The sequence below is a fragment of the Symphalangus syndactylus genome, chromosome 12, assembly GCF_028878055.3.
Source record: "Symphalangus syndactylus isolate Jambi chromosome 12, NHGRI_mSymSyn1-v2.1_pri, whole genome shotgun sequence".
Taxonomy (NCBI): Eukaryota; Metazoa; Chordata; class Mammalia; order Primates; family Hylobatidae; genus Symphalangus; species Symphalangus syndactylus.
The window spans coordinates 101,211,854-101,229,817 of NC_072441.2; the positions used below are offsets into that span (position 1 = coordinate 101,211,854).

The 17,964-nt window shown below is 40.3% G+C and overlaps 1 protein-coding gene across 9 annotated transcripts in view; it reads right to left on the minus strand.

The window, feature by feature from the left end:
* Positions 1-572: 572 nt before the first annotated feature.
* The window catches only part of TNFSF4 (TNF superfamily member 4), a 307,507-nt gene continuing 290,115 nt past the window's right edge, over positions 573-17,964 (minus strand). For all 9 annotated transcript variants that reach the window (XM_063627391.1, XM_063627395.1, XM_063627392.1 and 6 more), the window contains 2 exons: positions 5,397-5,445; positions 573-3,733 (listed from right to left, as the gene is read on the minus strand). In XM_063627391.1, coding sequence (XP_063483461.1) covers positions 3,384-3,733; positions 5,397-5,445 — 399 coding nt within the window. In that variant the 3' untranslated portion in view covers positions 573-3,383. The remainder of the gene's footprint in view (positions 3,734-5,396; positions 5,446-17,964) is intronic.

Genomic DNA, 17,964 nt, shown 5'->3' on the forward strand with positions numbered 1-17,964 from the left:
AGTAAACCAGCATTAAAGTGGTGGGCAGAGAAAGAAGAGGGGTGATGAACACTAAGAAAGGCAGAGAACAGAAAGAGAAAGAGAAGTCCAGAAAAGGGTGAGGTCAAAAGAGCCAGGGGAAAGAAGTGTTTTAAGGAGGACAGCGTCATTAGCACCATCAAAAGTAGCACAGGGATCACTGTGGCCAGACTATGCTACACAAACCCTTTCATAGTCGTGACCTTTTATTGAGACAGCAGATGTAATTACTACTAAGGAGAGGGGACATAAGAAATCATCCAGGGTTAGAAATAAGGTTCTGAGGAAAGGAAAAACAATACGTGGTAGAACTCTATTTAAATCAGTCTCTCGAACCATGAAGAGGGACTCTAAGGACTTCCAGTGAGCATCTTTTCAAAAGCAAAGATGAGCTTTGCCACCTCAACCATCCCTCAGATGTGTCTCTGATGGCTAAAACTGGAGGCAAGTAGGAAACCGGAAAGCTTGCCCCGTCCTCCCCTCTTCAGAGGATGAGCTACTCAGAACATGGAGAAGAGAAGGGTAAATGAACACTCCAACACTCTCACCAGTAGTGAATTCTGAGATCTTTTATTTGTTTCCATGTAAATAGCAATATTACTATTAACTATATTATTAATATCAATATTAATACTCTCTGAGAGCCAGGAAAGCACTAAATACAAAATTATGGCTTAAAATAGGGGACCTGCCCAGTATACTTAAGAACAAATTATGATTTGGATCAGGATTGGAATCCCTTAAGCATTCTCTAATAGAAAATCTCTAAGTAACAATTGATAACTGCTCTTGAAGGACTCACAACGATGGCTGAGGGAAGATGTAAGCTTGTCCAGAAAAAAATACATTGAACATAATAAAGGAGAAGGTTACACTCCTTGACTCATAGCAACAAGAACATAGACATTTAATATGTGCATTCGCAGATAACACTGTAAGCATAAGATTCTAAACTGTTAGATATTTAACATTCCTCTCATTTAACAAGAAAGAAAAGCAAGACCCAGAAATGGGAAATGACTTTCCCAAGGTTACATGGCTAGTTAGTGGCTAAGTCAAATTTAAAATTCTGATCTCCGGATTTTTCATTCAATTCTCTTTCCACAAAACTCTGCCATGTATATAGAAGGGTTAATTCTCCCTGTGAAGGACATGACTTAAAAGGACTGAGACACACAACACATATTTTTGATGGAAGGAAGGTGGAGTGAGGCTGGTGCATAGCAGAAATATCCCTGTGTGGTTGAAGAGACCAGCATGGGAAGAGCAGGCCAGGTGCACCCAAAGCGAGTGAGCACCTAAGAGAGGGGACCATGACATCAAAGGCAAACAACACACACAACAATTATACTTAGGCCTGGCATGTGCACTGCACATCTGTGAGAAATAAAGATAAAAATTCCAAACTTAAAAATGAACGATGCAGTTTCTTAAATATTACCTATAGTCATAAACATTTACTTTTTCGGATATCACTCACTGAGTAGCTGCAATTTTTCAGAACATGGACAATAACAAAAAGTCAAATACACACACACACACACACACACACACACACACACACACACACACATACACACACAAAATCTTCTGAGTAGTGAAGCCAGATATCATTGAATATCTGTCTCAGAATGATTCTTGTAAATGTAAGTATTTAGCCCAATGCCTGGTCCACAGTAGGCCCTCCCTAAATATTTAGCCATGATTATGATTCTGTGGGTGCCTTGGCAGCCACTCAGAACTTGATTCCTCTTACCTTACCTACAATTTCTTCTATGTAGCATTTTTATTTACCTTCCTTCATAACAGATTAAAATAGAGGGATGGGAATATAGTTGAAGATGTACTTAAGAGGAAATAGAAAACAGGAAAAAAAAATCCAACTGAGACCGTTTAGTGTAAGGGTGAACAGCCCTCCACCTTTCTGGAGATTCTAGAGATAATTGTAGCACAGTACAATTCCTTGATAACACAGAATCATCCAGAAAGATTCTGTAATGTTGTATCCTCTATTTAAAATGTCAGGGAAACATTTGCTACAATTTTAAAATATATATCTCCAAAATTTATGTTTATAAAAGGTTTGGCACAGAGAAGTTACAAATCATCTGGAAAGTTGACATGAAAAATCAGATTATCCACAGCGCCATAAGCATAACACATTATATCAAGTTGAGGGGACATTTCAACTAAACATAAGGGGATCCTATTCCATTGAAGCCCTGGCATTGGCTGATTATAGACCCTTCTAGTTTCAATTATCAATGTGACACTATATATGGTCTATGGTATTTCTAGACAGAGATCATTATTTTTCATAAGGCACAATAACTTCTTAGTGCTATTTGACATCAAATTGAATTTGATAATAGGATCACCTCATTTCTTGAAACCAGCAATGCGTATGTGTGTACAAGACATGGAGCTGAGTGTGTATCTCAGCATAGGCAGGAGGATGAGCATGTGTTGCTTTGCCTGTCTGTGGCAAAGAATGTGTTTTCCTCCCCAGGCTATTAAAATCCGTACTGACTTTTACCCTGAGATGTCCCGTTCCCTGCTATCCTGTACAGTAAAGCTAACCCTTCACAATAGGTTATCTCACTCTCCTTGTATACAAGAAAATCTCTTTTAAGTCACTGATTAGATTTTTCAAAGCATCACATCCCCAGACAGTTCCTTGAAGGGAAATTTCTATTAACTATGTTTGGAGGCTGGGAAAGCAAAATGGTAAAGAAAAACAGCACGTGGTATTTCTTAGACGGCTCTCTTCAAGTCCTGATTTTTCACAAGCTGATTCTTCTTTTGAACCCCCACCAAATGAGAAAGTTTAAATTTAGGCAATATGCACACCGCAATCAATTTAACCTTGGAGAGGCCGCTTTGGCTTCCAGGGGTTGGTTCATACCACCTTTGGCAGATTCATAACCCCACTCCTTCACTCCTTGCTCCTCTTCATTTTGATAATGCCACACACATGTCAAATTTCCAGCAAATGGTAGTCAGGTACCGTTTTCAATGACATAAGTTTATTATGACAATTGCCTGACCAATAGAAACAATGCATCTTGAAGAAGAGGCATCTATTTTTTCTTTCTCACAAAGGTGCCTAGTAGGCTCAAGGCAATCTTGGGGTGTGAGGGCTAGGCAATTTAGAAAATATAAGGATAAATAAGATTAAGTGGTATATAAAATAAGTTTTAAATATCCCTGAGGGGTGGGGGCGGAAGGGCCAGGATCTGCTTCTTGTCACATCCCACGTGGCTGAGCTGGGAGCCTCCTTCACTTGCAATGAAGAATCCATGTCCTGTCCACCCCCAGCTTGGTGTTCATGCTGGTGCCTGGTTTTAGATGTTGCCATCAGCCCCTCAAAGGACGCAGAATTCACCAGGATTTTGATGGATGAGAATCAGTTCTCCACCATTCACATGGAAGTCATCCAGGGAGGTATTGTCAGTGGTCACATTCAAGTAGACTTTGTCTTTGTAAGTCAGAGAGGCCACCATCAAGGAGTTGACAGATCTGACCTTCTTCAGTTGGAAGAGGGGCTCCTCATCCTTCTGGTAATGAAGGCTAATGTTGACTTCCTGGGAGAAGTAGCCCTTCAGGGAGATGAGATAAAACCCATCACAGTTGATGATGACTGAGTTGTTCTGCACCTTCATGATTTCATCCTCCTTTTGGGAAGTAAGGATGAACCCTTTCTCCTTCTTATATTCTAGGGAGGATAGGGGAAAAATTGTTTAATTAATTCCTAAGCATAGAATTGGGTAACAACCTTTCAATACATCTGGAACCAGATGAAGAGAAAGTGATAGGGAGAGATTTTGAAAAGAGTAAAAGCAGTGAGCCAAGATCGCGCCACTGCACTCCAGCCTGGGTAACAGAGCGAGACTCTGTCTCAAACAAAAAAAAAAAAAAGAAAAAGAAAAGAGTAAAAGCAAGAGAGCACTGTGTTTCTACCCGCAGGGTGGAAACTGCTTTACCTGTGGAATGGAAGAAGAGGCAACGCTAACACTAGTGGCCAAGAGAGTCTCAGATGGGGCTGAGATTCAGGAGCTGAGAGATTACAGAAATTGTCACAAAGCACCTATAGCAGGACAGGTGGCTTCAGGGTTTCCCCAATTTTTCAGAACAGGGATGGACTGGCAACTTCAGTGCCTCCTTTCTTGCTCAGTGGATGAACTATGGGCAAAGGGTGGCAGTGGTGCCCCATGCCTTAGCCCTGCACACTACCCATACACTGAAGCTTGACTCAAAGCAATTGTTTTCAACTCTTGCCTTTCTGTCATCTGACCATGAAATGCAAATTTTCCACATGCCCCAGGCATTGGACCTATCCATAGCAGTTACCAGTGGCCTTTGTTAGCAGTCACTTAAGCTTAATAATGCAGCTGTGCACACCATATCCGAGGATTCAGGGTGGGCTCTCAAAGTTGCAGGTGGAAGAGCTCAAGGGCATATACTTGCTTCTCTTCTCTACCTCCTATTGCTAGTTTTTCCCAGAAGGTACTTTGGGAAGAGTCACTGCCACAGGAGAAAGAAAAGGAGGAAGTGGAGTAGGAGGCAGTGATAGACTTGGTTGTTTTGTGCAGGGCCAGCCCAAGTGCAAGCCAAAAAGCCTGAACTTCTTTTATTTCCATATTAGCACTAAAATCATCCTGAATAGCCAAGTAACCACATGTTGGACACACCCTGTTCTGGCCCATGTTCCTTTGTTAGGCAAAAGAATAGGTCCCCACTGCTAGCCACAATTCAGTAATTCTTTCTTTGTACCAGTCCAGAGGGACATACTTTGAACTGAAAATGAGGACCACTTATGGAGGGCAAGAAATACTTCCCTTCCCTCAGGCTCAGGAGAACTTAACTAAAAAATGAATATTCATGTGGAAACCAGTAGGGGTTGTGCTAGCAGTAATCACGGACCCAAACAACCAAACAATCCTCTCTCTGGAGTCGAAGTTTTTATTCTATCAAGGGCTTCCTCCAACTTTCATTAAGGTAAACTCTTGCCCCGGAATACAATTAGCAGGCAATAATGTGTCTTACAGCCAGACAGACTTGTAAGAAGTAAAGCCTTAGTTTCCCTAACTAAGAAATGGAAATAATTTCTACCCAGAAGGTTCCTTGGAGGATTAAATGAGGAACATAAAGTGATTAGTACAGAGACAAGCACATATTTGATGAATAATTAATCCCCTTTCTCTTTATATACCTGTATCCCTAATGAAAACAATATGCAAGCTACACCAATTCTGGGATTTAACTGGAATTTAATTCCTTCCCTTAGGAAAAGGAGAGATCTCGTGTTCCAGAGGAAATTAAGAGACTGAAGAGAAGATTCTTTCAAAAATATGAATCAAACTTTTGACAGTACTTACCGGTAAATTGTACTTTGATACTTTGAATTTGAGGATACCGATGTGATACCTGAGGGAGGAGGAAAGATATATTTTTAGGAAAAAAACATGAACAAATGAAATTCGCAAGTCATATTTAATGGAACAGCGAAGCAGAAATGCAGTAGCCTATAGAGAAAAAAAAACAACAGAAGACTTGACTTTTTGTTGTTGTTGTTGTTGTTTTGAGTCAGGGTCTCACTCTGACACCCAGGCTGGAGTGCAGTGACATAATCACGGCTCCCTGCAGCCTCGACCTCCCTGGTCTCAGTGATCCTCCCACCCCAGCCTCCTGAGTAGCTGGGACTACAGACACGCACCACCTCACCTGATTAATTTTTGTTTTTTGGGGTTTTTGAGGTGTAGAGATGGGGTTTTGCCATATTGCCCAGGCTGGTCTCAAACTCTTGACCTCAAGCAATCCTCTCACCCAGCTTCCCAACGTGCTGGGATTACAGGCACGAGCCACCATGCCCGGCCCTGACTTTTTCTATGAAAATTGGACCTTGCCCCCTTGCTTTTCCATAACATCTCTTAAGACAAATTAGGACTATTGTGCTCCTTCATGCAAGCGTCTGAGATCTGTCTGCATTTCTGCCAAACTCTTCTTTGGTATACTGTTTTGTCTCACTGCACCCCAATTTCCCATTTTGGATAATGTAGCACTACAGTCATATTGTTAAGAAACCCATTCAGTCGTAGAGATTCTCTCATGGAGAATGCTGTGTTCAGTCAATCCATCATTGCCACAGACTCCCAGAATGCACTGGGAGGGAGTTCTGGAAGCTTCCTGCCTGTTTGGTCTTTCACTTTAACACAGGAGTAAAAGCATCCTATTTTCAGAGGACAAAGGCAATAAAAACTGTCCCAATCCTACAGAGCTCAATATATTCAGTGTAGCTTTTTTAAACATTGGATCTCTGTCTTCAACAGCTTAAAAAACCTAACTTAAGTCAGTACTCAATTGCTAAAAGAGAAGTAAAACAGTGAAGAGAGGAAACCTGATTGATAGATAAAACATTTATAGTACTTTTGTGGTTAAAAGAACAAAGAAGCTCAATATGGAGCCAACTCCAAGATCTCTGAAGTAAAAAAAAGTTGGGGGAGGGGGGAGAATTATACATAAAGTATATTGCCATTTGTGTTAAATAATAATAATAACACCTGTATGGGCATTGAAAGAATATACAATATATTAATGTATCTGAAAGAATACACAAAACACTAGTTGTAAATGTTGTCCCTGGAGAAAAAAATTGGAAGCCTGAGGTCAGGAGTAGGATTGACCTCTGCTTTTCATGGTCTAAGTTTTTAAAAAGTTTTGTACCATATGTTTGTCTTACCTACTAAAAAAGAAAATAGAAAAAAGTGTCTGCTGGGCATGGTGGCTCATGCCTGTAATCCCAGAACTTTGGGAGGCTGAGGCGGGTAGATCAGCTGAGGTCAGGAGTTTGAGACCAGCCTGGCCAACATGGTGAAACCCCCATCTCTACTAAAAAAAAAAAATATTATCCGAGCATGGTGGCACGCGCCTGCAATCCCAGCTACTTGGGAGGCTGAGGCAGGAGAATCACTGAAACCTGGGAGGCAGAAGTTGCAGTGAGCCAAGATCGCCCCACTGCACTCCAGCCTGAGGGACATAGGGAGACTCCATCTCAAAAAAAAAAACCTATTATGCCTGCCAAGAACAACGGCTCTTCCCACAAGCTTATTTTGGCATGACATCCTAATCAAAAATTTGGAGATGGATTTGTTTTTATGCCCTGGGTAGTGGAATTCTTGTTTCCCACTCTCCTGGCACACTGGTAGCTTCAGTCTAGCATATTCCACTGGCACCTGCCCACACAGATGAGGAATTCCCTACTTCTATTATAAGTATAATCACAAGCCTTACCAAGCTAAAACCAACAGGCAGCATAGGAAGAATGGAGAGCCATTCTGAGCCCTGCCAGGGACTGGGCTGCAGGAACAATATGAGTTCAACGTGCTGAGCACATGGAGAGACTTGGGTAGAAGCAGGAGTCTTCAGCTCTCCGCCTTCTGTGTACTGTTTGTGGCAGGATGGCTAATTAGTGTCCTTCGTGCTTAAGGGCAATGCTCTGGAAGAAAACCTGTCAGAAGGCAAATGACCCTATGACCATAGTTCCCTGGGTAAATAAATGTTGCCACTGCTCCCTGGGCTAGTTAGTGCCAGCATGAATTGCCACGTGCTAAAGTCAGAAAGAAGCCGTCTGTGGAGTGGCACAAACAGCACAGGCCTCAGTGTGCAGCGACAGAGTGCTAATGCCAGGCAGGTAGGCACTGTGCCAACTTAAGCAAGTTTCATAATCTCCTTAGATGGCAGTTTCTCATCTTTAAAAGTCACTAAAAGATCAGGGGCATTCCTTTCAGCACTAGCTTTCCATGATTTAGATTTTAAAAGTTGTGACTTTAAGTCTAATTTAATAAAAGAGAAAAAAACATAAAGCTTCCTCATTCCCAAATTTACTTTCACTCCCTGATCTAAAAGCCCTTGTGATTTGATTATTTTGACTGACTTTGCAAAGATCTCCAAAAATATCCTGCAACTTAAGGAATGTTCCAACTTTTTGAAGTACCCTGATGAAGTAAGGGTGGTAGTGACCAATCAGACATTCTCTGGGACCATGATGCTGACAGGCAGTGAGTGAGTAAAGCACATGTGACTTCCTCTGTGTTGGAGTCTAGACTTCCAGTAGATCAACCTGGAGGAAGCTGATCTACTGGAACTCCAGACTCAGGCATCCTGTTCCTTCTCCTGAAGGTCACATAGGGGTAGAAGTTTGCATATCCTCAGAAGTCTCTTACTAACATCAAGTTTAGGCAATGTTGTGAAGTAGAAAAAGGTGGTCCTTCCTCTTGTTCATTGGCCTTCCAACCATCTTCCCCCTCATCCTCCATACCTGATGACCTCATGCTGACTACCCCAGTGCCCAGAGACACTCCCACGGTGCCCAAGTCAAAGTGCTGAAAAGCCTGGCTCCAACCTCATTGTCAAGCTTTATTGCCCCATATATCCTTTCTGTGTCTAATGATCTAGGCAACTACTTTTTCTGATCTCCTTGAACTTGGGTAGGCAGCCTGGTAGGATGGCACAAAGAGCATAGACTTTGGAGTCAAATTTAGTTCAAACTGTGACTTCTCTGGTTCTTTGAATTTGGAAAACTTATAGCATTTCTTAGCTTTAGGCTTTATACATGTGAAAATAAGACATAATACTGTGAGTGGAACTTTCCAGAAGATGAACACCAAGTTTAGATAGGATAACTTAAAGCATCCAGCAGTTTGCCAGCACATGGTACATGGTAAGCATTTAAAAAATGTAGGCCGGATGCAGTGGCACACGCTTGTAATCCCAGCATTTGGGAGGCTGAGGCAGGCAGATCACATGAGATCAGGAGTTTGAGACCAGCCTGGCCAACATGGCAAAAGCCCGTCTCTACAAAAAATACAAAAATTAGCAAGGCGTGGTGGCATGCACCTGTAATCTTAGCCACTGCGGAGGCTGAAGCACAAGAATCGCTTGAACCCAGGAGACGGAGGTTGTAGTGAGCCAAGATCACACCACTGCCTCCAGCATGTCCCTCCATCTGTTTCTGCCCATTAAAATCTTACCATCTTCAAGGCCTAAATCAAATCCTTGAGTTTCAGTTTCTGTATTCCCATACAAGTATTTAAAGTCACTCATTCACAAAGATGTTTATAGCAGCTTTGTTCATAATTGTCAAAACTTGGAAGCAGCCAAAATGTCCTTCAGTAGGTGAATGGATAAATAAACTGATACAACCATACGATGGAACATTATGCAGCACTAAAAAGAAATGAACTATCAAGCTATGAAAAGACATGGAGGAATCTTAGATGCATATTATTATACAAGAGAAGCCAATCTGAAAACGGTATATACTGAATGACCTAACTATATGACATTCTGGAAAAAGTAAAACTATGGAGATTAAAAAGATCAGTGGGTGCCAGGGGTTAGGAATGGGGGAGGAATAAACAGGTAGAGCACAGGGTATTTTTAGGTTACTGAAAGCATCCTGTATGATTCTGTAATGGTGAATACATGTCATTATATACACTTGTCAAAACTCACAGAATGCACAGTTAACCCCAATATTAAAAAAAACACTCTATTGACTGATTATACTGCCAGTGAATACAAGTCTTATCTCCTCTACTCAAGACTACTTAGCTGTGTCACCTCGGGAAAATTGCATTTATCTTGCTGATTTTGTTTCTTAATCTGTAAAATGGAGAGAGTAAAAATCTGTATATCAGAGAGTTGTGAAGTTTGAATGAAATAATATATATCAGTGATCAGGACCTGGCATGGAACATTGCAAGAAGTTAATAAACATCAGCAATTATTCTTGGATGCACATGGAAATGTCATGTTCATAATTTATTCTACATAATACTATATAAACTTTATATATGACAACAGAATGGAGGAATGGATTAAAGAAAAAACAAAGACTAACAAAGTTATCATATCAGTGCCCTGACTCCCCGTACCTCAGAGAAACAATACAAAAGAATTTGGGTTTCATGAGAAAGGTTGACAGAAAACAATCAGAAGACATTTGATCTACCCCCACACATAGACTTAGTGTTTTGTATATCAAGAAAAGCAAAATCCCCAGATCTTCTCCACATACTCAAAGAAAATAGAAAATATCAAAGGGCCAGGGGGTGTCCATCTAAGCACAGTCTATAGAATAAAGCTTCTTCAATCTGGAAGGTCTGAAGAGTCCACACCATACTCAAGGATGAAATGCAAATGCTCATAAGTATCCATGCCAGAATTGAAGTATAGCCATGAATTTTGAATGTAATGGTCTTAGAAGCATGAAAAAAATGCAAAAGAAGTCATATGCTAGTTGAACATTATATTTTGCATATGAAGAAATTAAGGCTCACAGAAATGATTTGATGCATGCCCTTCAATTTCAGTATAATTTTTATTATACCACACAAGTACTATTTTTCTCCCACGTGAATTTGAAGTAAGAAAAAAATTCTATGAAGATTTTAATATTCCATTCCTTGTATTCTCTAATAGCAAGCTTAGAGAAAAGAAGAAGTTGCCGTACAGATGATTGGCAATGACCTCATCATGAGAAAGAAAAGGGAGAGCCCACACTCCGGGCTTCCCTCTTGGGTTTCAGGGCTCCCATAAGTGAAGCAAAAAAAAAAAAAAAAAAAAAGGAACAATCAATTACCCACTTGGCAAATATGGGCTCTTTGACTAAATGACTGAATAATGTAATGTACAAGTGTCATGTCTGGCAGCAGCTGATAATGCAATAGGAAGGTTACCAGCCCAGTGGTTCTTAAACTCTAAATGTGCATTAGAATCACCACCAAAATATGTTGTTGTTGTTGTTGTTTTAAGTGCAGATGGTCAGATTACTCACAAAGACTCTAATCAAAAGGTCTGTGTAGATCCAGGAATCTTCATTTTTACAAGTAACCAAGGTTCAGATTTAAAAATCACTGCTGTTAACTATGAACTTCCAAAAGTCTAAATCTAGAGAACTTATCTTCAACCACACCCTGTGCAAAAAGCATGCCTGTCCAAAAGCTGGTGCTCAAGAAATTTTTTCTCTGCTGTAGGTGTTATTCAGTAGTTGAATGAATAATATGGTTGTCATATTATTTGGTAGTTTGGTTAAAAATAGCATCAGCAATTATTGAGTACTTACTATGCAGCAGTTATTACACTCAACTCTTGGAGCACAAGGGGATAGAACAACAATCCTTACTTTTGATGAACTTCTATGCCAGTTGGGAAAATAGTCCCTGTACATAAAACCTTTAGTAAATACCTACAGGCAATATAAGTCATAAGGTTTCAAAGAACAGAAAAATCACTGTAGGCTTTGACAGCACAAGGAGGAAAGACCTGGACTTAGGCCTTGAAAGACAGAGAAGACCTGGATGAGCAAAAGACATTCTATAATTATTAATAGTTGGAAGAAAGGTCTAGAAATGAGGCCATCCTTTGTGCATTCAAGAAAAAGGGCCTGGTGCGGTGGCTCACACCCGTAATCCCAGCACTTTGGGAGGTCAAAGCAGGCCGATTGCTTGCACTCAGGAGTCCAAGACCAGCCTGGACAACATGATGAAACCCTATTTATACAAAAAAAATAAAAATAATAAAAAAATATCTGGACATGGTGATACACCCCTGTGGTGCCAACTGCTTGGGAAGCTAAGGTGGGAGGAGCACATGAGCCCAGGAGATTGAGGCTGCAGGGAGCCACAGTCATGCCACTGCATGACAGAGAGAACTTGTCTCAAAAAAAAAAAAAAGGCAAAGAATAAATAAAACCTTATTGAGCACTCACAATACGCTATGCACTGTTTCAAATGTATTATCCCATTTGCTGCTCAAAATAACATTATGATTTAGAAAGAATAATTACCCATGTTTTACAGATAGTAAAATAAAAATTAGTGCTGTTAAGAACTTGGTCAGGAATAAATATGTATTCATTTGAGTTCAGTTGAATCCCAAGTTCATGATAACATCCCTTCTCTTTATCCTACACTATTGTAAGAGTAAAGAACGCCAAAAAAAAGCACTTATCTGAGGGTCCGAAATTAATTTGAATTATTTTCATCATCAATACTGAATAAGATTAAATATTAATTTTTGAATAGTTGTCAAAATACACAGATATACATCAAAATATCCAGAAATCCTCCTCTAGAAAGAGCTCCTCAACCAATGTTGCAGGGTTGCCTATGTAGTTCAGGTTGCCAGAATTATTGGCTTGGCTCTGATTAGGTACAACTGTCCTGGCAAGGAACTGCAGGCCCATGGACAAGTACAAAGTAGGCTCCTCATGCAGGTGTAGCAAAGAAGAGCCAGAATTAGGTTCTTTCTTGGCCTCCTTCAGCGCTTTTAGCACTGGGCTGTCCAAGAACAAAGGTGGAAAGTGTCTGATATCTGGCATTTATTCAGCAGCCTGTGCTGTGTTCCCAAGAAAGTGACACTTGTTTCAAGAGCTCATCTTTGGAGAGTGTGTACGTCTAATTCTGACTCACTAGGATGTGGCATGGGGCTGTCGACCTTAAACTCATTTGACATTTGTCCTGGTGAAGGGTATCTGTGGCAGGAGCAAATGATACTCACCAAGCATGAAACCAGGAAGTGGGCTCTGCACTCACTATATGGGCCTTGACATTCCTCGCTTGGTACAAGGCCACAATGTCAAGGTCTTGGTGGAGGGCGGCAGTGGGACGTGGGCTAGTAGAGGGTGGTAGTAGTGGGCTAGTAGAGGGAAACAGATCTGGGGTGGGGACTCCCCAGTTCACCAAACCACTGCCACTGGACGTGAACCTCTCCTCCCCGCACCTTGGGCTTCATGCCAACCAGTGGAGATCTGAGAGATCATGAAAGCATGACCTCACAAGCTCTCAGGGTGTGTCTCAAGGGGCCTCAGAAGAGAAAGGGAGAATTTTTCACTCTTAGCCACCACAGTAGACTGAGAGGATAGATCCTTATCTGACAGACATGGTCTATTCTCAGTGGAAGCAGCCCCCTTACAAAAAGATCAGCCCCGACTTCCGATCAGGGAAGTTCAGAATTCCACCTAGAGAGAGGAGTAGGAAAAGTAGGAAAAAATGATTCGTTGGTGAAGGAGTTTCCCATATTCAGAAAGACTTATCCCAAAAGTTACATTTCTTAGAGACAAAGATGCGTGGCTTTGAAAACATTGTTGGATAACGAGTTTATTAGGACTTAATGAACACAAAGAAAAGCCATTTTACCTGCCATCCAAAGCCGCCTCTTTCTCCGTGCCCAACCCTTACCATCTCTGCCAGCATATTTTCCCAGTCATCTCTCTCTTAACCTCCCCTTCCTCCCCACTATATATCCTGTGTGATATCCCCATAGCCACCTCTCTCTCTAACCACTTCCACTCTTCTCATCGAGTCTACTAAGTAATGGCTATGAGTTTTCCTGCAGAGAAGCCTCCCTCCTCTCTGTTTCAGAGAGAGCATGAACTGTGGTTTTATTGTCCCTAATACAATTAGCAACTGACAGATTCCCAAGAGAAATGTCCTATATTTAGGTAAACAATCAAATCAACAACCTACCATGTCTCAAACCGTACCTCCTACCATGTCTCAAACATAATGGCACTTAGTAAATAAATGTTGAACTAAGGTAGAACTTAGCCCTTCAGGACATCCCTGGACCTTCATCAGCTACAAGATCATGTAATATTTAACATTGGCTTTAGTCAACACTATATATTGCTCAAGGTTTTAGAAATTGGCCTATAGTCAGAATGGCCATTATTAAAAAGTCAAGAAGCAACAGATGCTGGTGAGGTTGGAGAGAAAAAGGAACAGTTTTACACTGTTGGTGGGAATGTAAATTAGTTCAACCATTGTAGAGGACAGTGGAAGACAGTGTGGCAATTCCCCAAAGATCTAAAAGCAGAAACACCATTTGACCCAGCAATCCCATTACTGGGTATATACCCAAAGGAATATAAATCATTCTATTATAAAGATACATGCACGCATATGTTCATTGCAGCACTATTCACAATAACAAAGACATGGAATCAACCCAAATGCCCATCAATGATAGACTGGAGAAAGAAAATGTGGTACATATACACCATGGAATGGAATACTGTGCAGCCATCAAAAGGAACAAGATCATGTCCTTGGCAGGGACATGGATGGATCTAGAAGCCATTATCCTCAGCAAACTAACACAGGAACAGAAAAGCACCGCATGTTCTCACTTATAAGTGGGAGCTGAACAGTGAGAACACATGGACATGTGGGAGAACACCACACACTGGTGCCTGTTGCAGGGGCAAGGGGAGGGAGAGAATCAGGAAAAATAGCTAATGGATACTGGGCTTAATACCTAGGTGATGGGTTGATCTGTGCAGCAAGCGACCATGGCACACATTTACCTATGTAACAAACCTGCACATCCTGCACATGTACCCGGGAACTTAAAATAAAAGTTAAAATTAAAAAAAAAAGAAAATAATTGACCATAAATGTGCAGGTTTCGTTTTGGATTCTAAATTCCAAACGTTGATCTGTCTATTCGTATGCCAGTACCAAATCAAATTATATGAGAACTCTTCAGTCACGGTGCATATTACCAGTTGTATATTGTCATAATAAAAGTTCAATGTAGAGAAGAAAAAAAAGAAATTGGCCCATTCATCCTTGAATACAAAGACAGTAGCAGAATTACTGCAGTCAGTCTCTTTATTTGAAATCACTCATTCCCTTATCTAATTTGCTATATAACAAGGAGGGAATATTGTCTTGAGAAGGCAACCTAGTAGACTGAACAAGACATTGCACTGGGGCCGGGCACACCTGAGTTCTTCTCTTGGACCAGAAAATGTTCTTTCCCTTCCTCAGCTTCTAATATTCTCATTTCAATGTCTAAACTCAATTTAGATTATTGGAATACAGTGTCTAATGAAAAATTTCCATTTCAAAGATTAGGCAAATCACAATATTCAAAAGCGAGATAGATTTCAAAGGATTGTGTGATAAGAAGACCTTCTGAACAGAAGATCACTTTCAACACAATAGACCCCTCTGCTGTAACAATATGTGTAAAACTGCACACAATCTTTCTCCAAGGCCTTAGTGAAGAAATGAGGTCAGAAGTAGGAAAAAGCTCTGCAAAGATGAGGGACTATTAATGCAAGTAGTACATTGAATAACACCATTCAACCTCCCTGCTACCCGTCCATTCTAAAAAACGGTTTCAGTTTAGGTTTTATTGCACCATATACAGGGCCAGATTAATATGCATGGGGGTCTTAGAAGCTAAAAATTGTCATCACCCAACACACATTTTACGTTTTACATTACTAAACTGTAAAATACGTGTTTTATGACTTATTTTATAACTCATTAAGATGCTTTCCTTTGATGCATGTTTTGATGTTCTTTATAATTTTTGTAATATTGTCATTCCATCTTGATCTTTGACACTGTTTCACTAGCTTTCTAGGATGAAGGTCTGGCTGCCGCTGGGGAGCCCAGCCCTGAGGCTACATCACTTAAACTCACTGGAGCCCTCACTTCCCCACCTGTACAATATAGTACTTTGGGAATGAAGGCTCTCTAACCACAAGCTCTTATTAAATTAGTATAAGAAGAATTAAAGTTCAGATTTGTTTGTCCATCTTTCTGTCAAGGAGCATGTGTTCTTAAATAGCATTTGCATGTTATCAAGCTAGGCAAACTTATAAAAATTAAGGTGCATTTCAGAATGAAAGGTCTACTGAAAAAAAATTTTAGTTATGCCAGTAATATTCCCCAATGTTTCTAAATTAGTGAACCAGATGATATGCCTCTTATAAATCTAATTTCCTGCCTTATTTGGTAGCCAAGTCATTGGAGAATTGGATGAAATATATCAAAATAAGAAGAAATGGAAATAGCCTAAGCCATGTGCTCTAAGTATGTAATTTTAGATCTCTGAACCACATGCAAACAGACACTGAACCTAATCACACTTCATAACCTCATAAATTCTCCCCTTCATTCTTCTTTTGTTCTCTAATGTACCCATGAAATCTTAATTAGAAATCTATGTTTAAAAATAATAGGACTCTTCCAAGGTGGATTTTTTAATCCTAAAAATTATATTGGGGAAATCAAGGTTCATGAAGTTATGGTTAACCTTAACTATGATATGCTTTCTGAGATTTGAGTTACAGTGTGTGTGTATGTGTGCACACACATACTACAAAGTCAACATTTTAGTAGCAGTATGTTAATGGAAGCATGTTCATAAATAATGATAATAATAATTTTGGCATTTACAAAGCCGTGTATCAATTAATCCTCACCACAACCAAATTCCAGTCTTGGAAATGATTAAACTGATGCCCAGGGAATTTCAAGAAATTTACTTGGGGTCAAGAGGTAAAAGCCCGGACTGAAAAATTCTGGTTCCTGGCCTAGGGCACTCCCTTTATACTTCAATGACTCCTCCAAAATCTGAGATGATGTTTTATAGTTTTGTATAAGCAAATGTTTTAATTCCTTTGTTTGAAAAGATTGGTTATCAAAAGCATGGGTGATTACAAACGAAATATACAAGCATAGGATGGTGGAAAATTCAGTTTCAATCCAACTCTACCATGTATTTCATTAGTGACTATGGAGACATAAACCTTTCCACTTACAACTCAGCTGGGTTATTTTTCCCTCATTAAATAGTAATAACAACACTGTATGTAGCTCCTCTAACCCAAATGATGCAAAAGGATTAACTTTCGTTTTCCATGAATGGAGAATCCCTGAAGTGGGGGAAGCTGTCATTTGAGAGGGAAGTAATTGCTATATATATATATATATATATATATATATGAAGAAGAAGAAGGAGAAGGAGAAGGAGGAGAAGGAGGAGGAGGAGGAGGAGAAGGAGAAGGAGAAGGAGAGGAGGAGGAGGAGGAGGAGGAGGAGGAGGAGGAGAAGAAGAAGAAGAAGAAGAAGAAGAAGAAGGAGAAGGAGAAGGAGAAGGAGAAGGAGAAGGAGAAGGAGAAGGAGAAGAAGAAGGAGAAGAAAAGAAGAAGAAAGAAGAGGAAGAAGAAGAAGAAGAAGAAGAAGAAGAAGAAGAAGAAGAAGAAGAAGAAGAGGAAGAGGAAGAAGAGGAAGAAGAAGAAGAAGAAGAAGAAGAAGAAGAAGAAGAAGAAGAAGAAGAAGAAGAAGAAGAAGAAGAAGAAGAAGAAGAAGAGGAAGAAAAGAAGGCCAAGGTGGCCAGCCCCTAAACAAGGCTGGGTCTACTCAGTACTAGTAACCAGCAGCTGAGGTCAGAGAAGAGGAACAGAGAGATTCTATCCCTAGATCTATACCTAGAGCCTTTCTGCTTATTTCCCAACTCTCCTCCGTGTGTGTGTATTTGGATCTATATGTGCATACATGTGCAATATTTTCCAGCATCATCCCCATCCAAATTATTCTGTCCTATTTTGAATACCCAGATCAAAACATATATCTAAACACTTCATTTAGAAAGTATTATCACTCTGCAAATAGTGAAAAATATTAGCTGCCCCTGATATTGTTCATTCTCTTATTTGTGGATGAGCTCTTGACTGCCTGAGAAGTTTTCTAATCAACTCTTCAGGAAAAGAGGATAAGCTGTCTTCAGACATAAGAGAATGGTTACTTTTACTGTGGTGCCCCCTAGTGCTGTTCGGATTAGACTCACTTTCTATATTTGCCAAAATACAGACCACAAAAGAGAAGCAAAATTTGGAGAGGTATCAATGTTGGTAATTTTTCCTGTATTTCCTTTGGCGTAGGAGAGAATGAAGCGTGTTCCTTTAGCATGATTCACAGATCCTTTGTGAACTGCTCCCCACCTCCCCAGCTTTTCAGCTTCATCTCCACCACTTTCCCACAGGAACACTCAACTTGAGCTATTCAGAAAAACGTGCTGCTCTGCCTAGTAAGCCTTCCGCCCCTACCCACTGATTCCCATCCACTTGTCTGCTTAAAGAATTTA